At 41.7% G+C, this 24,298-nt stretch overlaps 1 protein-coding gene across 1 annotated transcript; it reads left to right on the plus strand.

Annotated features, from left to right (window-relative positions):
* The first annotated feature begins 1,577 nt into the window (after positions 1–1,577).
* Psma3 (proteasome 20S subunit alpha 3) lies at positions 1,578–23,194 on the plus strand. The gene is made up of 11 exons (XM_028858474.2): positions 1,578–1,685; positions 4,585–4,667; positions 9,659–9,782; positions 11,979–12,080; positions 12,161–12,234; positions 14,586–14,658; positions 15,943–16,008; positions 18,186–18,232; positions 21,866–21,933; positions 22,237–22,301; positions 23,034–23,194. Exons 1-11 carry the CDS (start codon positions 1,665–1,667, stop codon positions 23,076–23,078), a joined length of 768 nt encoding a protein of 255 aa, XP_028714307.1. The 5' UTR covers positions 1,578–1,664; the 3' UTR covers positions 23,079–23,194.
* Positions 23,195–24,298: the final 1,104 nt, after the last annotated feature.

Raw genomic sequence — 24,298 nt, forward strand, 5'->3', positions numbered from 1 at the left:
AGGGCTACACAGATAAACCCTGTCTTGAAAAACAAAACAAAACAAAAAACTCTGGCAGTGGTGGCTACACTGAGAAACTCTCTCTCTGGAAAAACAAACAAAAACCAAACCAAGCCCGGCGGTGGTGGCGCACGCCTTTAATCCCAGCACTCGGGAGGCAGAGCCAGGCGGACCTCTGTGAGTTCGAGGCCAGCCTGGGCTACCAAGTGAGTTCCAGGAAAGGCGCAAAGCTACACAGAGAAACCCTGTCTTGAAAAACCAAAAAAAAAAAAAAAAAAAAAAAAAAAACAAAAAAACAAAAAACAAAAAAACAAACAAACAAAAAACGTTAATGCCGTGGAAACTTAACAACTCAGCACCATTGTCCATACTTCAGGAGACTGAAACCCCACTGAAGGCAGTGTGTACTGTTGGACTGTCTTCTTTTTCCCTATGAAAAGCGCTAAGGAGGCTTAAGAGTGATGGACAGGGCTGGGATTCCAGCTTTGGGTAGTGGCACAACAGATCAGGAGTTCAAGGTCATCTTCGGCCAGCCTCAGCTACCTGAGACTACTTCAACAAAAGCGGACTGGTGGTGCATTCTTTTCTTTTTTAAAAAAATGTGCTTTTTTGCTGCTGCTGCTGCTGCTGCTGCTGCTGGTGGTGGTGGTGGTGATTTTTCGTTAGACAGGGGCTCTTGTATTCCAAGCTGGCCATGGACTGCAGATCCTCTTGTCGCAGCCTTCTGTGTATCAGGGTTATAGACCTGCCTCACCATGCTGGAAAATGTTTTCTGAATATATAAAATAAAAGTCTCCAGGATTTTAAACCATGCTTCTGCCATTTTATTTACACATGGATTTAAAAATCCAACCACTACACGGTCAGGCCCCACGTCCACTTCTCTGATTTATCTGTTGCCCCTCCACCCCTTAATTCTTAAGACAGAGCTGACAGTTCCTGGAATGAGCCTGGCACTTGGAGTTCCCAAGGCTCTTTGGCCCTTTTTCTTTTTCTAGACAGGGTTTCTCTGTGTAGCTTTGCGCCTGTCCTGGAAATCACTTTGTAGCCCAGGCTGGCCTCGCACTCATAGAGATCCTCCTGCCTCTGCCTCCGGAGCGCTGGGATTAAAGGCGTGCGACACCGCAGCCCGGCTCTTGAGCCTTTTCGAATGTAGTTTTGTAATCTTCCCGGCAGGGATATTCTCAAGAAACACTTGTGCGCCCCCCCTTAACAAGACTCCAGGAGCCGGACGGCGGTGGTGGCGGCGGTGGGGTCACTGGGCCTTTTTGTTTCCCAAGTGGCCACATTTGAACAAATCTCCTTCCCGGCTTTTGGGTGCTCCTGTCTGTGTAACCGGCCTCCTGAGGACAGGGGCCCAAGCCTCGCTCGTCCGGACCGTCAGGGACCAGGCTCTGACCCTTAGCGCGTCCGGGAACAACTGATGGCAGTGTCTGCAGCTTCTCCGGGAAACCGCCTCCATGGCTCCTGCGCACGCGCGCCTCCTGCTTCCCCGCCCCTTTTCCTACGATCCTTCCTCCCCCGCCCTCCGGACGCCCGCAAGACGACAGGCCATTGGTGGAGCGCGCAGCCAATGGGCGAGCCTGTTACTCGGCGGCCCCGCGAGCGGCGTAGGAGCGGCGCTTGAGGCCTGGCAGCGCTCGGCGGCCTCCCGGGTCGGCACCATGAGCTCCATCGGGACCGGGGTGAGTCTCTTCCGCGCCGTCCTCTCCGGGTCGGCGTTGCCGGGAGTGCGGGGCGCCGGGCCGCTGGACCCCGGGCGCTGCCGGAGTCCTGGGGACCCGCGGCCCGGGCCCTCGGCTCCGTGACCCCGGCTCCCGCGGCGTTTCGGGCCCGCTGTGGCCGCCTCCGCGCAGCCACAGCCCGGCTTGCTGAGTCACTTGGTTCCGCTGCTGCAGGAAATCGAAAGTGAAATCTCGGGTGGCCCGCCGTGGTGTGGTCCTCCGGGCCCGGGATCGACCCTCGGGAAGCCCCTGCCAGCCCTGGCTGCGTGCGGTGCCCCGGCTTGAGGCTCGAGCGCGTCGTGTGGCCCGCCTGGGCAGGTGCTGCGGGGCTGCTGACTCACGGGCCTCCTCTGGCGCCCCGGCTCCGTCCCGGGACAGTCCCCGGAAACCTGTCGCGACGGAGCCTCGGAGAAGGCTCGAGTCCTGAGTTCTTTGCCTTTCTCCTCCGTTCTGCTTTTCTCGAACAAACCTCAGTGCCCCAGATTTTTGTAAAGAGTCTGGAGGATTTTCAAGTTGGACTTAATTTGTTGGCGGCTAAATACACCCCGTGTGCAGAGATTTACTCCACCTTTCCTTTGTCTCCATATATAAACTACTTAATGAGTATCTATTGATTGTATGTAGTAAAGGTAATGAATACTATGTTTTTTGGTTATCCTTGTTTCCTCCAAGATTTTGATTTGATGCACGCCTGTTTGGGTGATGCACACCTTTATAATTTCAGCACTCCGGAGGCAGAGACAGGAGGATCTCTGTGAGTTCCAGGCCAATCTGGTCTACATAATGAGTTCCAGGACAACATAAAGAGACCCTGTCTCACAAACAAAAAACAAAACAAAGATTGTGATGCTCAGAATTAAATCCACTTGCTGATGTTTGGAATGATTTAATTGGTTACGGGGCACTAATGTCATGTAATACCTTTTTTTGGAATTAGTGCTCAGTAATATATCTCACAGCAAATTCGCTGTGCAGTTGTGTTGTTATTTTCCATCAATAGTCAACTGATAGAACCATGTGGAATATTTATTATGAAACTAATAATAACCCTGAGCCTTAGAAGTTTCACTGTTGAGGACTTGTTTCCCGGCCGTACTTCTCCCAAGAGTTGTAAATACCAGTATTTGTTGGTCATTTCTGTCCATTTGGTTTTGTTTTTAAACCCGTATCGCTGGGCAGATGGAAAGGCCAACCCAGGGCCTCAAGAGGGAAGCCACTGAGTTCCAAATCCTAACCATAATAATTTTTTTTTTTTTTAAAGAAAAAAGCTATTTTGGGAGGGGTTTGAGACAGGGCCATACTATGAAGCCTCAGCTAACCTAGATCTCTGCAGCTTCCTCTGTCAGCCTTGAGTGCTGGTGATCCATCCTTATTAGACATGAAGCAAGAAATAATTATTAAGGGAGAATTGTGAATTCTCTAATTGGACAGTCAGCTGTAGCCTTCAGCATAGTGAATGGTCCAATTCTCATGATCAAATGAAAATCATTTGTCTTTGATTGCTTTTTTATTTTACACTGAGAACTGTTATTTAGACGTCGTGTCCCCCCCCCACCGTGTGTGTGTGTGTGTGTGTGTGTGTGTGTGTGTGTGTGTGTGTGTGTGTTCCCATATGTGCGCTCACATCTCACATGCCAAGGGACTAAACCCAGACTTTGCATGCTAGGTGAGCTCCATCCCATCTCCACAGGTGCTTGCTTGTTGTTTGTTTTTTTATGTTTGTGTCCTCAAAAGATTTCCTTCTTTCTTGTATAGCAAAGCCACTATTGTTTGGAATGCCTGAGCTCCACACTCAACACTTCTTGGCTCTAAATTTGTTTCAGCCCAAAGCCAGAGTGTTGTAGTTTTAGTTTTATGTGTATGTATGTTGCACCACACATGTGTCTGTTGTCTGTCTGAAGGCAGAGAGGGTGTCAGGTCTTCTGGAACTGAAGCTACAGATGGTTGTGAGCCATTGTGTGTGCGCTGAGACTTGAATCCAAGTCCTTTGGGAGACCAGCAAGTGTTCTTAAGTGCTGGGTGTCTCCAGCCAGAATGATTTCTTTAAATGCTTGAATTTGGGACTGAAATGCCTCACTGGGTAAAGGAGCTTGCCACCAAGACTTAACACCTGAGTTCAGTCCCTGAAATGCTGAGCTCTAGTCCCAGATCCCACATGGTAGGAAGAGGAAACTGAGTCTGGAAAGTTGTCCCCATGGCATGTGCACTGTAGATAAATGTAAAACAAACCAACAGTGTGGATTAGGTCATCCCCCTCCTCACATCAACACCTCATCCATCAAGGATAAAGGGAAACTACTCCCCCAACTTAGTTTGGCTTTCCTGCAGGTTCTGGATTGCTCACCGCTGCTCCTTCCTCCCCATTACGGGACACATTCCTTGACTCAGGCTAGACTTATCCCCACCTTAAGGCTTGAAGTCACGTGCCAGGGAAATTCTCCCTCATGTCATAGATGACTTTTCCCTTGTCACTGTTTTATGTGTGTGTTTTGTCTGCATGTATATATGTGCACCTGTACATGCCCAGTGCGGGTCAGAGGAGGGCTTTGGATCCCCAGGAACTGGAGTTACAGATGGTTCTCAACCACCATGTGTGTTCTGGGAACCCAACCCATGTCCTCTGCAACAGCAACAGGTGCCCTCAACAGCTGAGCCATCTCTCTTGTTCTGTGGACCCATTACTTTTCAGTAGGAGAAATCTAAGGTGTTTAGTTTTCCCTGAGCAACAGCTGAGCGCTTCTTTCTTTTCAAAGCGTTCTCCTTTAGGATATGACCATTGCTGGTGCTGAGAAAGACAAGTGTCTGACTGTTTCTGGCAAAGACGTGCTGTGAACTTACTGTTGTCCCCCCTCTGTTGTAGTATGACCTGTCAGCCTCCACGTTCTCTCCTGATGGAAGAGTCTTTCAAGTTGAGTATGCTATGAAGGCTGTGGAAAACAGTAGGTAAGAAGCCCTCTGCTGCTGAAGTCAATGTTTTAACCAGGAATTATCCTGTATCTTGTATGTTTTGATAACTAGGCTTTGTATATTGCTTTAGCAAAACAAGTATCATACCTTGAAGTAATCTCAACTTCTTTATTTTATTTTGATTAATTTATTTTTGTGTTTTGAGACAGGGTTTCTATTTGTAACAGCCCTAGCTGTCCTAGAACTCAATTTGTAGACCACGCTGGCCTCAAATGCACAGAGATCCACCTCGCCTGTCTCTGCCTTCTGAGTGCTGGGATTAAAGGCGTGTGTCACTGCACTCAGCGTGATCTTAACTTCTTAGTCCTCTCCAGAGTTCCTTGTACAGATCTTCTTCCTTTACTTAGGTTCCAGGGTTCAAACAGGTAGTCAACTTGCAGAAAAGCACACTTTTACCCACTGAGCCAGCTTGTTAGCTTTTTTATCTTTTCTTTTCTTTTTATTAAGAGATTTCTATTCGTTTTACATATCAACCACGGATTCCCCTGTCCTCCCTCCTCCCACTTGCTTTTTTATCTTTTTGGAAAAAAAAATTTTTTTTTTTTTGCTTTATTTTTATTCCATGTGCATTGGTGTTTTGCCTGCGTGTGTCTGTGTTGAGGATTTTAGAGCCCTTGGAACTGGAGTTAAAGACAGTTGTGAGCTGCCATGTGGGTGCTGGGAATTGAACCTGGGTTCTCTGCAAGAGAAGCCAGTGTTTTTAACCACTGAGCCAGCTCTCCAAACCCTTTATTTTTTAAAAAACAGTCCATGTAGTGCTGACTGGTCTGGAACCCTGGCCAGGGTGACCTAAGGAGATTTATTAATCTGCATATGCCTCCCAACTGCTGGGTTTAAAGGTGTACACCTTGCTGCGGGCGACCTCTTTGCTGCCTGCAATAAAAGAATAAAAGGAAAAAAAAAAAGAAAGAAAATAAGGTGTACACCATCATGCCTGACAAAGATTTTTTTTTTCTACATAAAGAAATAACTGGGACTATAGACTGTAGAGATGGCTTGGTGCACAATCATGAAGACTGGTGTAGATCCAAGTGCTACTAACGAGCCTGTAATTCAGATCTGAGGCCTCCAATGCCCCCCTTTTGCCTTCTGTACATTTACCCGAACACATAAGCACAAACACTAACAGATGTGCACACATATAAAGAAATGTTTAGGAGCTGGGCGGTGGTGGCACACACCTTTAATCCTAGCACTCAGGAAGGAGAGAGAGCCAAGGCAGAGCTCTGTGAGTTCGAGGTCAGCCTAGTCTACAGAGAGAGATCCAGGACAGGCACCAAACGTACACAAAGAAACCCTGTCTCAAAAAACCAAAAAAAGAAAGAAAGAAATATTTAGGAAAAAGAAAAAAAACTGAGAATGTAGTTTAGGTGGTAGATTGCTTGTGTAGTAGGCATTAAACCCCAGACTTGAACTCCAGCACCCCATGAGCTGAGTGTGGTGTTTAAACTGGTAGATAACATTTAAACTAATTTGTGTTCTGTAACAAAGAGTGATTGATTTTTGTCTTGTGTTGGGGTGTATGATAGGAAAGTGCTTTGCTACTACGAGTACCTGCTAGGTTCAGGAAATACCGAAATAACTAATTAGGGACATACAATTATATGCCTAAAACCACTCTATTAGAAATACATATGCTGTGATTATAACTGTTTTATGAAAGTGTTCTCTGAGGGGGCTGGAGAGAAGGCTCAGCAGTTAAGACTGTGTATTGTTCTTGCAGGGGACAAGTTCCCAGCACTTATATGCCAACTGAAAAAGTTTGGTGTTTTGTTTTTGGATTTGAGACAGGGTTTTTTTATTTTATTTATTTTTTATTTTAATTTTTTTTACGTAGTCCTGGCTGGCCTGGAATGTGCTCTGTAGACCAGACTGGCCCCAAACTCAAGAGATTTGCATGTCCCTGCCTTCTGAGTGCTGGGATTAAAGGCGTGTGCCACCACAGCCCAACTGAAAAAGTGTTATTTATTGGGTCATCATGCTTATCCACTCAGCCATCTTAACAGCCCCACAAGTTTTTATACCTTTATTTTATTTTACATATTCAGTATATAGCCAAAGCTGATATAGGACTTGCTGTGTTGTCTAGGCCTTAAAACTTGTGCTCTTCTATGTGTGCTTTTCTGGCTTCAGCCTTCTGAATGATGGATTATAGACATGTGACACTATACCCAGGTTTTTGTATACTTTATATTTAAAACAATTATTATGGGAATCTCAAAAAGCATTTATTTGTGCAGGCTATAGATTATATCAGTACTTAACATAATAGAAGAAAAAGCTGAATATTTAAATATTAGTTTACTTAAATAATAGAGATGTTTACATGCTTCTGTTAAGGTAATAGTTCTCTGCCTGTTCCTAGCCCTGGTTCCCTGTAGGTCCTGGAGGGAGTGTCCCTAACCAGACACTTAGGCAGACAGGAGCTGGCGGAAACCCAAGGGCAATGACCCCAGGAGAGGTCTTGACACCTGACTCTGACCATCGGTGCATTACTTACTAATGATGGGCGTACAGTCTTTTTGCCTCAGCTGCTTCATTTGTAAAATAGGGATGATAATACTGTTTTTCAAAGTTCTTGAATAAATTAGCCAGTAAATAGGGCCTGCTGGTTGGTAATGTAGTACTGCCTACCATGTATGGTTCTTGGGTTCCACCCTCAGCACCACACAAAGAAAAAAGCACAAACTGACAGGAGAATTTATTGGATGTAACAACAAATACCTAATGATAAACTGCTGACCTGTTTACTATTACTGATAATATTTAATATTTCCTAAAATGGCTTATAGTTGTAAATATAGTTAGCTCACTTTACACGTAAGTTCTGCATATTCAGGTTCGACCAGCGAGATTTAAAAAGTACTCAGGAGAGCTGGGCGGTGGTGGTGCACACTCTTAATCCCAGCACTCAGGAGGCAGAGGCAGGTGGATCTCTTGAGTTTGAGCCAGCCTGGTCTACAGAGGGAGTCACAAAACAACCAGGACTACACAGAGAACACATGTCTCATAAAACAGATAAAAAGAAAACACACCTCCTCTACCCCCCCAAAAAACCCCCAAAACTTAGAAAGGGTCCCGATTGTAGCTTACTGGTAATGTGCTTGCCTAGCATGCATGCACAAGGCCCTGGGTTTGATCCCTGGCACCACACACAAAGACAAGCAGGACAGATCCCTACAGGGTTGGAGATTTGCCTTCGTGCTGCATGTTTAGTGTGTGTGAGCAGAGTGTAGTGCCTAGCACTCAGAGAATAAGTTGTAAGTTTTGTAAAATTAATAATACAGTTACGCATTAATAGCAGTGTTAATGAAAAGCAGAAAGAGGACCAGGGATGTGGTGTAGTGGGAGAGTGTCTGCCTAGCATATGCAAAGCCTGGCTGGATCTCCTGCCCCACCACAAAGAGAGGGAAATAAAGTAAGTAACATGCTTTAATCTGGAAAGAACATCATACAGTTTATCCATATTTTACTTGAGGCTAAGATCTGAGTTGTGCCAGGAGGTAGTGATACACGCCTTTAGTCCTAGCACTTGGGAGGCAGAGGCAGGAGGATCTCTGAATTCAAGGACAGCCAGGGCTACACAAAGAACCCTGTCTCAAAAAAACAAAAAGAGGATCTGAGTTGTAACAGGACATATATTTTATTGACTTACATATTTACTAGAAGCAGTACACACTTATTGCAGAATAATTGGAAGAATGTGAAAAGAAAAGTAGTTTCATCATTGCTTTTACTTTGTATGTAGTGTGTCTTTTTTGTGTATGTTATGCACTTTTTAAAGACAGCGCTTACTGAGCCTGGTGTGACATGGCACATATCTTTAATCCCAGTACTTGAGAGGCAGAGGCAGGTTATGATGAGTTCCAGACCAGCCAAGAGCTACACAGTAGGACTGTCTTTTTGTTGTTGTTTGAGACAGGGTGCTACTACGCCTAGCCTGTAGTTTTTTTGGGGACAGGGCGAGGTGTTGTTTGTTTTGGTGGTGTTGGTGTTGTCGTCCCCGCCTCCCCCCAGATAGATTTCTCTGTGTAATAGTCCAGGCTGTCCTGGATCTCCTTCTGTAGGCCAGGCTGGCCTTGAAGTCAGAGAGATCCACCTGCTTCTGCCTCCCAAGTGCTGGGATTAAAGGCGTGTGCCACCACTGCCTGGCGATAGTTTTAAACATTTTAAAGTGGGCCAATAAGATGACTCCATCTGTGGACAAAGGCACCTGCCGCCAGCCCTGACTTTGATCCCGGAGATAGACATGGGGGCAGAATACTACCTTGGTTGTCCTCTGACTTCTGTGCATATGAACAGGAGAGCACACACATGCGGGCACACACAGAAAATAAATACAATCAAGTGCTGCCAGGTTTAACAACAACAACAAAAAAAAAATACACGTTTAAAAGTTTTGTGTGTTTTAAATATTACAGTTTATTTGTGTATTGTTAAGACTTGTGTCTTAGGGTGTCCTTCAACTCACTATGTAGCAGAGAATGACCTTGAAATTCTGACCTTTCTATTTACTAGTGCTGGGATAGCAGGTGTGCACCATTGTGCCTGGCTTCTGTGTGCTGCTGGGGATTGAACCAAGGGCTTCATTCCTGGTAGGCAAAGACTCTACTAATTAAGCTGTCATCCCAGCCCAAAGTTAGCTTTGAGACAAGGTCTCAGGTAGCCCAGGCTGGCCTCTAACTCTAGGTGCTCTCTATATAAACTTAACATAAATAAAAACATCATAACCTTGAACTTTGGATCCTCTTGCTTTCATCTCCCAAGTACTGGGATTGCAAGTATACTCACACCTTTATTTGTTTGTTTTAAATATGATGCTGGGGATTGAATCCAGGGCTTTTCACAAGCTAGACCATGGCTCTATCATCTGAACTATATCCAACCCTTTGATTTTCTTTTTGTTTATTGATTTTTATATATAAATTTCTTATATTTCAGCTAAGAAAAATTTCTTTTTATTTCAGTACAGCTATTGGGATCAGATGTAAAGATGGTGTTGTGTTTGGGGTAGAAAAATTAGTCCTTTCTAAACTTTATGAAGAAGGCTCCAATAAACGACTTTTTAATGTTGATCGACATGTTGGAATGGTAAGATCTCGCTTTAAAATGTTCATCCTGTTTTCACTAATTTCTTTTATGTAATCAAAGTACATTAAATTCTGTTTTTAAGAACTTACTCATTTCTTTAATATTAAGGCAGTAATATATGATGTGAGCAGCCACAACAATAATAAATTTATTATTGGGTTTGATCATTCAATATCTAAACAAAGGAAACAATTTCATAACCTCACTGGTGACAAGAAAACTCAAGTTGCCTTAAGGATGAGAGAGAACGTGATTCAGAGTATGCAGAAATGAGATCTTAACAGCATAGATCACCAGGGAGATAAATATTTGAGAGGCAAAAAAATGTTAAGCCTTTCTTATCTATTATGGGAATTATCACTAAATGTTATCAGAACACTTTATAGTAAGGTATAGAAAGAGGAAATTATGTAAAGTGCAAGGAGAAGGACATTAATAGCTGCTTAGGCATCTCTTAGATCATAGTTTGATAGCTAAACCATCTGAGTGTAAACAAGCCATAAATACATTACAGGTAGGTGCTGAAGTCATATGTAGATGATAGGCTTCATTCCATAAGAACTTTCATAAATAAAATCATAATGAACTAGTCTTTCAGTGTTTATCTGTGTAGCTCTGCCTGCCCAGGAACTCGCTCTGTAGACCAGGCTGGCCTCCAACTCACAGAGGTCCATCTACCTCTGCCTCCCAAGTGCTGGGATTAGAGGTGTGCACCACCATCACCCAGCTTAACTAAGTAGTCTTAACTATGCTACCTGAATGGGAAGAGAACAACCTGTGTGGTAGGTGTTAGGGTATGGGCTCGTCACATAATTTATATTCTTTAATCCTGCCCATCCCACTTTTACAGATGAGCTAACAGGTGCTCACCTACTAAAGAAAAAATTGGATTCAACTTTGAGTTTCATTGTTACTCCAGAGCCTACTACCCAGCAGTATTCAGTGGTGGCTTTATTTCTAAAAGAGACATGATGCTACACCTAGAAAAGAATTGACAGTAGCCAGTAAGCCTTAAGCTTTTTCTTTCCTTCTGAAGGATTTTTCCCATCATTTTCTCTCCCCGACAGATTTATTATTGCTAGTGTTTGTGATGTTCTGAGAAACCTGTCAGGTTAAAGAAAGCTAGTAGAGGGGGTGCTTAAGTAGTTCTCCTTTCAGTAGACCCTTTAGTGCTGAAAAACATTTTATTCTAGAATTTTCAGACTTATCCTATTTGTTACATAAAGTCATCAGACTGCTGGCATTCTTCATACTTAGAAATTTGGTTGGGCCTGGGGCCTGTAATTCCAGTTACTAAAGAGGTTGAGGCATGAGCATCCCAAGTTCAAGGCCTGTCTAAGCTACACAGAAACCTGCAAACTGCTAGGTACTGAAAGAGGCAGAGAACGGTAAGGCTAAATTTCCTCTCTCTGCAATTGTCATTTTCATAGTGACTTGATAATTATTAGACGTCACAAAAACTTTCCACGAAAGCAGAGAGGCTTTTGTTTGAGCAGGCTTATTTGAATAATATACTCTAGTGTGATGTGTAACTATGTTTCTTCAAATTTTAAATTTTCTGCACTGCTACTTAGGTATTGACTTCAGTGCCTCAACATGTCTTAATGAATTGGCAGGAACTGTAGTTTTTTGGATTGTTTGTTTGTACTTATTTGATTTTTCAAGTCAGAGTTTCTCTCTGTAGCCTTGGCCAGCTTGGAACTCCATCTGTAGATCAGGCTGGCCTCAAACTTAGAGATTCATCTGTGCCTATAGTTTTAAGTCATCAACCTTGTAAGATAATGGTATGTTGTATTTTAGTTTCTCTTTGCAGTTTGCTAGCCAGTTGGCTGCAAAATTTTGGTTATTAGCCTTTGGGGCTTTTAGACAAAAGCTTTAATAACTTTTTGAATGTACAGCTTTAAAATAAAAACCAACCTTGACCAAGATCAATGTTTTTGTTTTTTATTCTTTACAATGAAGTGATGATTTGGGAAAGTGAACTCTGATAGAAATGTTTCTTCTGAACATTGGACATTTGAGTTGTAAATGAGCTATGATCTTACATTAAAACATCAGAATGCCCTTTGAAGACCTTTAAGCATAGATAGTATTTAAATGATACTCATTCAAAAAAAACTATTAGATAAGCCAATAGTAGATGATTGGCCTTTTGGTTTGCACAAGAATGTCTGTTAAATCGGTATTTTCCTCCAGGCCGTCGCAGGTCTGCTGGCTGATGCTCGGTCCTTAGCAGACATAGCAAGAGAAGAAGCGTCCAACTTTAGATCCAACTTCGGCTACAACATTCCTCTCAAAGTAAGTTGATGATACATTGAGGAGCCTTTTCAACACTAATGGAGATGTATTAATAAGGTCTTTTCCCCCCATAATTACAGCATCTTGCAGACAGAGTGGCCATGTACGTACACGCTTATACACTCTACAGTGCTGTTAGACCTTTTGGCTGCAGGTATGGAATTTTGTGAGACCTTTAAGTCGTATTTATACAGTAGTTATTTTTTTCCACAAATTAGCCTTTTATTAATATCTTCCACCAGTGTGCTGGGGTTTTAGACATGCACCACCACACTTCTCTGTGGATGCTGGGGATCAAACTCAGGTCATCATGCTTGTGCAGCAAGAACTCGGTTTACTGAGACACCTTCCTAGTCCCCCAGATTAGCCCCGCAGACACTCCGAAGTACAAATTCTCACCGTAAAGTAGTAGGCAACCATTAAAAGTATACTTATAAGCTGGATGTGACTGTTCATGTTTGTGATCCCAGTCCTCAGAGACTGAGGAAAGACCTTCAAGTTTAGGGTTAGCTTAGGCTACATAGTGAGTTCAAAGCTTGCTATCTAGAGAGCCTGTCTCCAAAATAATCCTAAAAATTGTTGGAATAGTGAAAGGAATCATAGTCCTGAAGTGACTATGATGAGAAAACTTATCATTATGATTTTAATCTAATCATAATAAATTCTCTGCCATTAAGTCCCTGATACTCAGTATATTCTATCTTGACATGGGGTACAGCTATTTAAATACTTAAATAAATAAAATGGTTCTAAATGGCATTTTTAAATGTTTTTAAAAACTCCCCTGTAGACCAGACTGGCCTTGAACTCACAGAGATCCTCTTGTGCTGCACCCCCCCCCCCATATCCCGTCCCGTACTGGAATTAAAGGCATGCGCCACCACCCGGCTGTGTGTTTTTGTTTTGTTTTTAATAGCAGTCAGCGGTGATTCTATATAAAATTACATTTCATAATTTAGCCACAGTTTCTGTTGTTAAGATGAAGTCTTCGCTGGAGAAAGAGTATTCAGTTGTAGCAAGAAATGGAATAGGTGTTAACATTTGTAATAGGGGTCTTAGGAGAACTGTTGTAACAGTATTTAAAATGAAGACATTTAATTTATTGGTTGGAGGTGTAACTCAGAGTGCTTGTGTATCACCCGCAAAGCCTTATGTCTGATTCCCGACACCTCATAAGCTAGTCATGGTAGTGCAGTCTGTAATCTCAGTGCTTGGCAGGTGGGGGGTAGGTCAGAATTTATTGTTAGCTACATAGTTAAGACCAACCAGGGATACAAGAGACTGTCTTAAGTAAAGAGAACAAAAAACCTAGTTGGCTATGCTTTATCACAAGTCAGTGTCTTATTATATAGCTGTAATCTTGCCTTTAAGTTGCCTATCAGCCATATTTCAGTACAGAAATGAGAGATCTATTGAAAACCTGAGTTTTATTCATTAGCAATGTTAGACCCCAGTGGAGCATTTGTTATAGGTTTCATTCAAGTTGCTTATGAAACCTCTTTTGACTTTATAGAATGCCTTTCATTGTAACTGAGTTCCATGTTTGTCAGCTCCTTTCTAGGAATAGTGGTTTCTTGAGCAATACCATGAATTACTCATTAATGTGGGGACACAGATGTCACATTGATGAAACAGCTCTTAGAGGTGAAATGACAGGATCTCAGCATTGGTACTGAATATAGTGGAGTAGCAATTAAGGAGTGGTCTGTTCCAGAGAGGTGACAAGGAAACATACATGAAATATTGGGGTGATGGGGAAGACTGTCTTAAGTGCTGGTGTGAAACATGGGCATTTGGGGAGTGCAGAGGTAGTACGAAGGTATGTAGAAACGATACTACAGATGTGCAGTGAGGCCGGGGGAGAACAGCTCCAAAGAGTTTGTAAATGATGATCAGATTTCCATTCTGAAAGAGGAACTGCATGAGTTTGGATGGGGAAAAGCTGGCACAGATCTTTCGGGATGGTTGGCTCTTAGGATGCTACACATGATGTGATAGGTAGGCAAACTTAAGGCTGATTTCTCTAAAGGAGATAGTTTCAGAAAATGGTAATTCATGATCACACATGATCACAACTAATTTTAATTTGTTGAACATATAAAAATGCGGAGCCATTTCTGACCATTGCAGAGAAATGACTAGCGGAGTACCGGGGATAAAATGAAGGGTGCTTTTCACCACACATTGTCCCCTTAGCTGTGAATGTGCAGGAGCTTTGCGCAGGCCCTGGAGTTGCTTTGTCTGTACCTGTCCTTACTCCTTTTGCTGCATTCTGATACTGCAGAATAAAAAGCTCCATAAGAAAGGTTGACTAAACAAATCACATGGATTTTAAATACTGTAGTTTAATACTAGTTTTTATTGACACTGTCTTACCAAAGAACTTGTCTATAAGTTATGTTTCTTAGTACTTTATCAAAGAAAATCTGTTCACTGTTTCATCATTATATATAGTAATATATATGGTGTTGAGAAGCATGTTGTAAACTGTTTGTTCTTATGCAGTTTCATGTTAGGGTCTTACAGTGCGAATGACGGTGCACAGCTCTATATGATTGATCCGTCGGGTGTTTCCTATGTGAGTACACGTTAAGTGATTTAAAATTCTATTGTAGTTAAATGGCATTTCATTATCATTTATCTCATGTGCATTCTATAAAATATTGTTTAAACTCAGTTAGTGCTGGGCGTAGTGGTGGAGACCAGTAGTCCCAGATACGTGGAGGTGAAGGAGAATTCCAAATTCAAGGTCAGCGTGAGCCTTCTCAAAAGGATCTTGACAGCTTACCAAAGACTAAAAGTCTCAGAGTAAAAGAAACACCTGGGTATATATAGCACTGAATTGCTTGTTGAATGCTTGAATGCTTGCCTACCATGTGTGAGGCCTTGGCTTCAATACACAACATTTTAAGAATAAATACCCAAAACTCATTTAAGGAAAGTGCTTTTTTAAAAATATATACATTAATGCCGGGCGGTGGTGGCGCACGCCTTTAATCCCAGCACTCGGGAGGCAGAGCCAGGCAGATCTCTGTGAGTTTGAGGCCAGTCTGGGCTACCAAGTGAGTCCCAGGAAAGGTGCAAAGCTACACAGAGAAACCCTGTCTCGAGAAAAAGCCAAAAAAAAAATATATATATATATATTAATGAACATATGGCTATGAAGTAGAGTTTATGACTGGCTTTCAGGATGCTCTTTATGAGAACTCCCTAGTGAAAAGTAGTATTTGAGTCTGTATGTACTTGCGTCAGCATTGTATTATGTCTTAAAACTGAATATAGGGCAGGATAACTGCTGGAGAGTAGAATAGTTGCCTGCATTTTCAAGGCTTTGGGTGGGAAATCTAGCATGGGGGGAGCCAACCCAAATTTTTAAATTAGATTTATTCATTTTATTTTTTTGCCTGTTTTGCCAGCATGTATGTGTATCTTGTGTGTGCTTGGTACCTGCAAAGGTCAGAAGAGGGCAGTGACTCCCTCTGAACTGTTGTTAAGGATGTTTGTAAACAATCATATGGGTGCTGAGAATTGAACATGGTCCTCTGCAAGAGCAGCAAGTTCTCTAAAACACTGAGCCATCTCTCCAGCCCCAACTTAGATTCTTCTAGCATTAGGTTTGATATTTCAAGCTCCTTGACATTCATGTGAATGTATTTGGATATGTCTTTTACTTGTTCTGTTTTTTGGAGACAAGGGTCTCACTATGTAGTCTTGGCTGGTCTCCAATTCAAAGAGATCTACCTGCCTCTGTGACCCAAGTGCTAGAATTAAAGGTGTGCACCACCACTAAGTAGTAACTATTAGTGATACCCAATCATGTATCCTAATTGACTTTGTTTCTTCTCTCCCTCCTTTTACATAGGGTTATTGGGGCTGTGCCATTGGCAAAGCCAGGCAAGCTGCAAAGACAGAAATAGAAAAGCTTCAGGTAAAGTACATTGAATGCTGGGTTTTACTAGAAGTGGGATTTACAAACCTCTTAGTCCAACAATATCATGCCACTTGATTTTAGAGACTTTGTGAAGTTCACTGGTTAAATAGGAAACCTGGAAACACATTATCTATGACTTGTATCATGTATCCCTGCATGATTTTGATTGCTTCTGTAAAGACTCAAGAAGGAAAACTTACAACTTTTTCAAGATTTATTTCTTGTGTATGAGGGTTTTGCCTGTGTGCATGTCTGTGTAGTGCATGTGTGTCTATACCCAGGGAGGCCTGAGGAAGGCATCAGGCTCCCTGGAACTTGGGTTAGTGATGGTTGTGAACCACCATGTAGGTGTTTGGAACTGGACCTGGGTCCCTCTGCAAGAGCATCAAGTGCTCTTAACCTTTGACCCATCTTTCCAGCCACCCAAACTACTTTATATATATTGCTACAAAAATCCTTAAAGTCCATTCTTAGGTCATCTGTAATAAGAAAAGATTTTTTGTTTTGTGTTTTCCTCCTACATCTTGTCTTTGGACACAGCTTTTATCTTAAAAATATTAGTGTCTGCTCAAGTGCTTTTCCCTACTTTGCGCTAAAAGAAAGCATGAAGTTTAAAACTACCCCTTAAAATGTGGCTTAGTGGTACACCCCTGTAATCCTGGGACTCAAGACGATTGCCGGAGTGCTGCTGTTCAGAGGCCAGGCTGGGCCACACACTGAGATCTTGTCTCACATTGAAACTACCCACTTTCTGCCAACTGTGAACCATGTTCAGATGTTAGTACAGAGTATTTTCTTTTAAACTGATTTTCCCAAATACTCTGGCTGTTGTCTGCTTTTGTTATGTGAAGCTTCACAAATTTTACTTTAATTATATGACCGGGAATGTACACTTGTGAATACAGCTGCCTACTGAGGCAGAAGGAAGTGTCACCTCCCTGGAGGTGGAACTGCAGGTGGTGGTGGTGAGCTGCCCAACAGCTTGAACCACTATAGTAGAATCTTTCATCACTTTAGTGTCTGAAAAGTGGAAACTGGTTTGCTCAAGCACTTTCGTGAACCTGTTATTGCAGACCAACTCTATACCCTTGTACCTCAGCCTCCCCAGTGCTGTGATCACAGTTGGATGCCATCACACTAGCCGTAGCCTAGTGTGATGGCATCCTGCAGTATTCTGCAGTATTCAGACTTCTCATCTGGACACATACCTAGATTTTTCTCTGGATTTCCAGTTGTTTACTGAAGGAACAATGAGTGATTTCCAGTGTAAACAACTTTGTCTTTTTGAGTTAATTCTCACTGTGTAGCCCTGGTTGGTACCGAGGCTTTTGTTTTCATGTATTTGTTAAATACATTGTGTAACTTGGTGTGCTCCTAGTTATGAGCATGTGTCCCGTGGTTGGTGGTGTATGCCGTTTCCATTGGGACAGCTCAGCCTGCCTTTGGCTTCTCACTTTACCTTTTTTCCTTCCTGCTTTTCCTCTACTTTTATCTTCCATGAAATCAAAGGAAATAAAATCCTTTTAATATATTTATGCTCTATATAAAATAAAATTCCTTTAATAACCTGTTTAATTAAATCTTGTTTTTTGGGACAGGGTTTCTCTGTGTTACAGCCCTGGCTGTCATGGGGCTCACTTTGTAGACCAGGTTAGCTTGAACTCAGAGATCTTCCTACCTCTGCCTCTTGAGTGCTGAGATTAAAGGTGTGCAGCACCACACCACCACCACCACCACCACCACCACCACCACCAGGCTCATTTTTGGTATCTTAGAACTTGTCCCTGGAGCTGTAGAGATGGCTCAGTGGTCAAGGGCACTTACTGCTCTTGTAGAGGATCAGTTCTCAACAGCCACCTGTCAGTTCATAACCACCTATATAATTAATTGAATTACGCTATTGTCCAACTCTAAAGAAAAAGAGCACTGGTAATTAATACTAAGTCATGAAAATAGTTAAGCAAATAGTTACACATTTCTTCCTTTCTCTCTGTTTTTGGAGACAGGGTCTATATGTAGCCCTGGCTGTCCTGGAGCTTGCTATATTGACCAGGCTGGCCTCAATTCTCAGAGATCTGCCTGTCTCTGTCTCCCAAGTTCTGCAAATAAAGATGTGCATCACTATTCCTGCTTTTATACATAACACAAAATTAATTAGTATGCTTTTCTTGTAGATGAAAGAAATGACTTGCCGTGATGTAGTTAAAGAAGTTGCAAAAATGTAAGTTGTTTGAAACTTTATCTGCCACCCACAAAAAAAACAAAAACAAAAAAAAAAAAAACAAAAAACTAAACACTTACTTGACCCCATCCATCTCTGATTACATTAATTCTTAAGGAGCTCTTATGTTTGGAAATGTACTGGGAACTGGACTCAGGCCTTTATATATGCTAAGAATGTGCTGTACTACTAAGATAAACCCCTAGCCTGAATATATTCAAGTTATATCTTTATCTTTATTTAGAAACAAAAGTTTCATAACATAGCCCTGGGTGCCCTCGAAATCAAAAGAGAATCTACCAGCTTCTACCTCTCCTGGGATTAAAAGCATATGTCACTATGCCTGGAAAGTCACATCTCTAAGTAATGAATGGGTCGAGAAATAAAGTTTGTGACAAATCAGAGACCCCTGCTGTTCAATGTGGGAGGCAGCCTTCCTGACCAAATGTGTCTGCTGTGGACCACCTTAGGATACCCACCTCCAACCCTCCAGTCTCCTAGTGTTTGTCTGGCTTGTCTGCACAGGCAGTGCAACAGCTGGGCCACCGCTGCCCATCTGGCATTCCAGGCACGGAGCGTAGGTGTGCCAGGGTCTCTTATGGTGTAACAACCCTGGAGGGCCTCCCTGCCGTACGGAGCTATTGCTTTGTTGTTGAGTTACTTCTTCCAACCAGCCACCTCCTCCAGGCTCCTGGGGGGTGAGGTGTTCAGCAGGTGAAGATGACTGTGCAGTCCACAGACCCCATTTTAGTTCATGCATCTTTAATACATCCTTAGCCAATGTGTTCTGGAGGAAGAACTTGGCTAATTGAAGGGGCGTAGGAGACCTGCCACCCTGGGTACTCCTCCCGGGGAGTAGAAGCCTGTACTGTCTGCTTGTTGGCTCTGAAAGTTGAGGTAGCGACAGAGTCTCAAGGCCTTGATTTATTTTAGCAGCTGTGTTTCTGGGATCATGGTGTGAGTAAGCACCAGGGGGTGGAGCTTTGAAGTTTGAACTTTGAAGTTCAAAGTTCAAAAGTGTGAGATGGTCCTCTGGAAGAGCAGCCAGGGCTGCTGAGTCATCTCTCCAGCCCCTGGAGATCATATTTTTTAAAGGCATTTTAATGAAATGTTTTGGTATATATATATTGGTTTTTCAAGACAGGGTTTCTCTGTGCAGCTTTGTGCCTGTCCTGGAACTTACTCTGTAGCCCAGGCTGGCCTGGAATTCACAGAGATCCGCCTGGCTCTGCCTCCCGAGTGCTGGGATTAAAGGCTTGTGCCACTACCACCCGGTTGTTTTGGTATATTTTAAAAAGTAACAAATGGGATTGAGAATTATAGTTTGTGACAAAGTAAACCTGTATATATGCAGTAGGATTCAAAGCTAGGAAGAGGACATAGTAGACATTTAGAAATCTTACTTTTGAATGCTTACGGGGATTGGAGAAATGGCTTGTCAGTTAAGAACACTTTTTGTTCTTGCATGGGACTTGTGTTTGATTCCCAGCACCCACATGGTGACCATATGCAATTCCAGTTAGAAGAGGCCTGGAATTGGTCCTCTTCTGCCCTCCACGGTTAACAAAGCACACACACATAGGCAAAACATTCATACACATAAAGTAAATAAGTCTACATTTTTTTAATAAAACAGTGCTTAAACACTGTCGGTTTATGTGTTGCTGGAGTAGAACATGGGCCTCACATACTGAATACGTGTTCTGACATTGACCCACACACATGGCTTCACTAACTTTCTTTTGTAGGTTCACAGTTATTTCTGCATGTGATTTAAGAAGCTGGCCTATTAATACCAGCTGCTGTTGAAAATCCTTTCAGGTTTATCATATTTATCATATAAGCTCTATAAAAAAACTTTTGTAAGAAAACAGGATTTACATTACAGGTATGGAGCGAGTTCAGTTTAACAAGTTTTGAAATAATAAGCAATAAAGTCAGAACACCTGGTGGGTAGTAATTCAGAAAGATGAGTTAATTTGCAGGGCGTGGTGGTGCCTACTCACTCAGGGGGCAGGGGCAAGTGGATCTCTGAGTGTGAGGCCAGCCTCGTCTACAGTGAGAGTTCTAAGATAGCCAGGGTTACACAGAGAAACCCTGTCTCAAAAAGCCTTTTTCAAAAAAAAATTTAGATTAAAGAATGTTGGCTTTTCTATTAAAACATCTTGTAGATACCTTTTCAGGCGAACTGTATGAACAAATGTACTGAGTTGGTTCCTTATGCAATAGTATTTTTCAGTTTTTGTATTTTATAATAGAAGGAAAACTCTGGGTTCTAGCATAATTAAAAAAGATGGTGCTTATAATCGCTTACAAAGGGATTTTGTTTGCTGCTATTCCTGTTCTTGCCAAGACTCACCTCCCATTCACCTTCCATTGTAAAGCAGGGCAGGTATTTTCTCTTTTTTTTTAACTTTTTGTTGATTCTTTGTGGAATTCACATCATGCATCCTGATCCTGTTCATTTCCCCATCTCTTCATAACCCTCCTCTGTCCTTGCAACCTCCTCCCCAAAATAGAATTTAAAAGGGGAAGAAATTGTCATGAGAGCTGAGGTGTCACAGTGACTCACAGTGTGCCCTTTAGTCCATACATCTTTATTTGCAGGTGATCATGGCAAGGCATTCTCCTTTTATCAGTTAAGAACTTCTTACATTAGAAAGTGAAAGCAGTTTCTTTCACTGACGCAGTCTTTGAAGTTCCTGGTGGAAGTCAGCCCGTTGGCACCTTTCATATTTTTGTGTAATTGGTAGGTAGCAATTTGTTCCCTCTCAGGAAGCCATCATTTCCTAGTGTAACTAAGGTCCTCTCCTGTTATATAGCAAGGCTTTCCCAGAGCCTCCAAAAGTAAGTTTAAGGAAAAGAAAAGCTTTGTTTTGGATACGTTTTGTGTTGCTGTGTGTTGGGGGCGGGGTTGTTAATTTGAGGTCAGCATCCTTCAGGATCCTCCTGCCATAGCCTCCGGGATTGTAGGCATGAGCCAATGCTGTCAGTTGATACTAAGTTGTTTATACTACTGTTGAAACTGGTTGTGTGTCCTATTGTAAGTCTGTAATGTGTTTACAACACAAGAACAAGTGTTAGTGACACGGAAACTATTTGGAGAGGGGGCTTAAACTATTGTTTAGTTTTTGAAGTATTTAATAGAAAAAAAATGGGTATCTTAAAAAACCACAGTTCATGATGGCCTTTCTAACTTGAGTCTGTTTTCTTTCTGAGATGTCTTTTTTTTTTTTTGAAGCTTTACAACACTATCAAAATAAACTGAATTTGAGTAATAGAAGTATGTCAGTATCTGTAGAGATTTGCCATTTTAAGAATATTTTTATTTTCTGTGTGTATTTTGCCTGCATGCACCATGTGTATACGTATGTAGTACCCAAGAGGCCAGAGAGAGTGTTGGATACCCTGGAAAGAGTTATAGACGGTTGTAAGTCTACATCATGTGGGTGCTGAGAACCAAACCCAAGTGATCTTAGCACTGAGCTGTCTTGCCAGCCCCTAATTTGTCTTTTCTCATTTTCAAACTAGACTGGAGAGTGTATCATTTTATAAATAAAACCAGGTATGAAATGTCTAGATTGTACTCTATTCACAGAACTTGTGTTGATGTTCATTTCTTTTCTCTTGTAGAATTTATATAGTACATGATGAAGTTAAGGATAAAGCTTTTGAACTAGAGCTCAGCTGGGTTGGTGAATGTAAGTTACATCTGGACATTTATGTATTCTAGAATTCATTTGTACTTTAAGACGAGTTAATGAAACAGTTCAGTGCAATAACTGATGTTGTGAATAGTTCTCATTGAAACATCTACATGATGTTTTATGTCCTTGTCAAGATTTATAAGTCAAACTTATTTTCAAGTAAGCTCAACTTGGGAACATTGAGTATTGGGGGAGGAAACAACAAAAAATGAATCCTACCTACTTGTAGATTAGGCAGAGTGAATGGTATTGCAAATCACAATCCTCATTTTTAATATATATTGCTTGACTTTACAGTAACTAAAGGAAGACATGAAATTGTTCCAAAAGATATAAGAGAGGAAGCAGAGAAATATGCCAAGGTAAGCAACAGCAAAAACACTGTTGTAAATAGTCCCATGGACTGAGTCATAAGGTAACTTGGTTGATGTGTGAACTAAGGATAACAGTTTTTTAGGTTACCTCTAGGGGGGATAGAGTTGTCCTAATTTAAAAAAAAAATCTCTGCTTGAGAATTCCAACATGGGCCAGGTGTGGTGGTGCTCCCAGCATGGGAGGCAGAGGCAGGAGGATCTCTGAGTTCAAGGCCAGCCTGGCCTACAAATCAAGTTTCAGGTCAGGCAGGGCTACGTATCGAAACCCTGTCTCTAAAAACAAAAACAAAACAAAACAAAATTCTAAGGTTTCCCCCCACCCCCACCCCTGAATATTTAATGCTTTTATATTGAATTATCACAGGACAATAGACTCATCATTGGGTTATCTTTAAGGTAGTTTTTTTTTTTTTTTTAAATTTTATTTTTATTTTATATGCACATGGTATTTGGTCTGCATGCAGTATGTTTGTGTGAGGGTGTCAGATTCCCTGGAACTGGAGGTACAGACAGTAGTGAGCTACCATGTGGTTGCTGGGAATTTAACCCAGGTCCTTTGGAAGAGCAGCCAGTGCTCTTAACCACTGAGCCGTCTCTCCAGCTCCTTAAGGTAGTATTTTTAAGGTATAAATAACAGTTTGTAGTCACAAAGGTTTAAAATGCGGGTTCCATAGGATGCAACAAGATGAAAAACTTAAAATACTTTTTTTCTTTTAACAGGAATCTTTGAAGGAAGAAGATGAATCAGATGATGACAATATGTAACATTTTCTTCACTATCTCTTCTGTTTAACATTTCTGTGACAGTTTCTTATGACTAGCACTATGGATCATATATACCCACTGACCAATTTTCATTAAATTTTTGTCTTATAAACGTTGTTGGGTAATTGAGGATATCTGCTTTCTATTAAAATGTAGATTCATATTTGATTAAAAATTGTTAGTGGTAGGGCTTGGGAGATGGCTCAGAGGTTAAAGAGCACTTCTAGAGTTAAATTCCCAGCAAGCACATGGCAGCTCACATTTGTCTGTAACTCCAGTTCCAGGGTTTCTGACACATCACACAGACATACACACAAGCAAAGCACCAGTAAACATAAAATAAAAACACACATTTGTGTGTGTGTGTGTGTGTGTGTGTGTGTGTGTGTATGCGTGTATGTATGTATGTATTCTTAGTACATGGTGGCAAGTTGTAAGATGACCATGGTTATACCAAGAAACCATGTCTCAAAACAATTAAAAAAAAATACATTCTGTCTTATCTAGAATTTAAAGTTTTAGATTAATTTTGAATTGTGTTTTTGTATATGTGTATGTATATGAACCATGTCTGTGCCTGGTGCCAATGGAGGTCAGAATAGGGCTCTAAATTTCCTGAACTGGAGTAATGGATGGCTGTGAACCACTTTATAGGTGCCGGGCACTAAATCTACAAGTTCTCTTAACCACTGAGCCATCTCTTTTGATCTCTTTAACTAGAATGATCATATTCTACTGTGGTTTTTGTATTTTAAAAAATCCAGTTTAGTAGATAAAGGCTATCTTTATAATTACGGTAAACATTTTTGCCTTTTCCTTTATAGTGATAAAGAGTGGACTTTATGGATTAACAGTTTCTAGTCAATCATCCCAACAGGTGCTTGAACCAGAACCCAATCCTTCCATACTTTTAGTAAGACCACGTAGCAGTGGGGCTGATTCCTAGCTAGCAGTGCACTGTATAATATTGTGATGAGAAAAGCGTGTCATAACTAGAGTAGAAAGAATGTGAATTCAGGCCAGGGTTACCAGTTTAGGCTAACAGTGCCCAGATCAACTCCTGGGCTGGCTTTTCAAAGAAACTAATCTGTTCACTGAGTTGAGAGATGTGGATTAAATGTCACATCATTTTACCTGAGTATCGTAACTCCTATGCAATCAACTCAAAACAGTTTAAAAAGTATTTCATCATCATGACTTCTATATTGCTACATTTTACA

The sequence above is a fragment of the Peromyscus leucopus genome, chromosome 14 (genome assembly GCF_004664715.2).
Source record: "Peromyscus leucopus breed LL Stock chromosome 14, UCI_PerLeu_2.1, whole genome shotgun sequence".
In the NCBI taxonomy this organism is placed as follows: domain Eukaryota; kingdom Metazoa; phylum Chordata; class Mammalia; order Rodentia; family Cricetidae; genus Peromyscus; species Peromyscus leucopus.

Bases quoted from the DNA above. Each gene is read 5' to 3' on its own strand.
- Psma3 (XM_028858474.2), top strand. From the start codon at position 1,665: ATGAGCTCCATCGGGACCGGG. The intron at 4,668-9,658 runs GTAAGAAGCCCT...TTTTTATTTCAG, and splicing joins AAGGCTGTGGAAAACAGTAG to TACAGCTATTGGGATCAGAT. The intron at 18,233-21,865 runs GTAAGTTGTTTG...TTTCTCTTGTAG, and splicing joins GTTAAAGAAGTTGCAAAAAT to AATTTATATAGTACATGATG.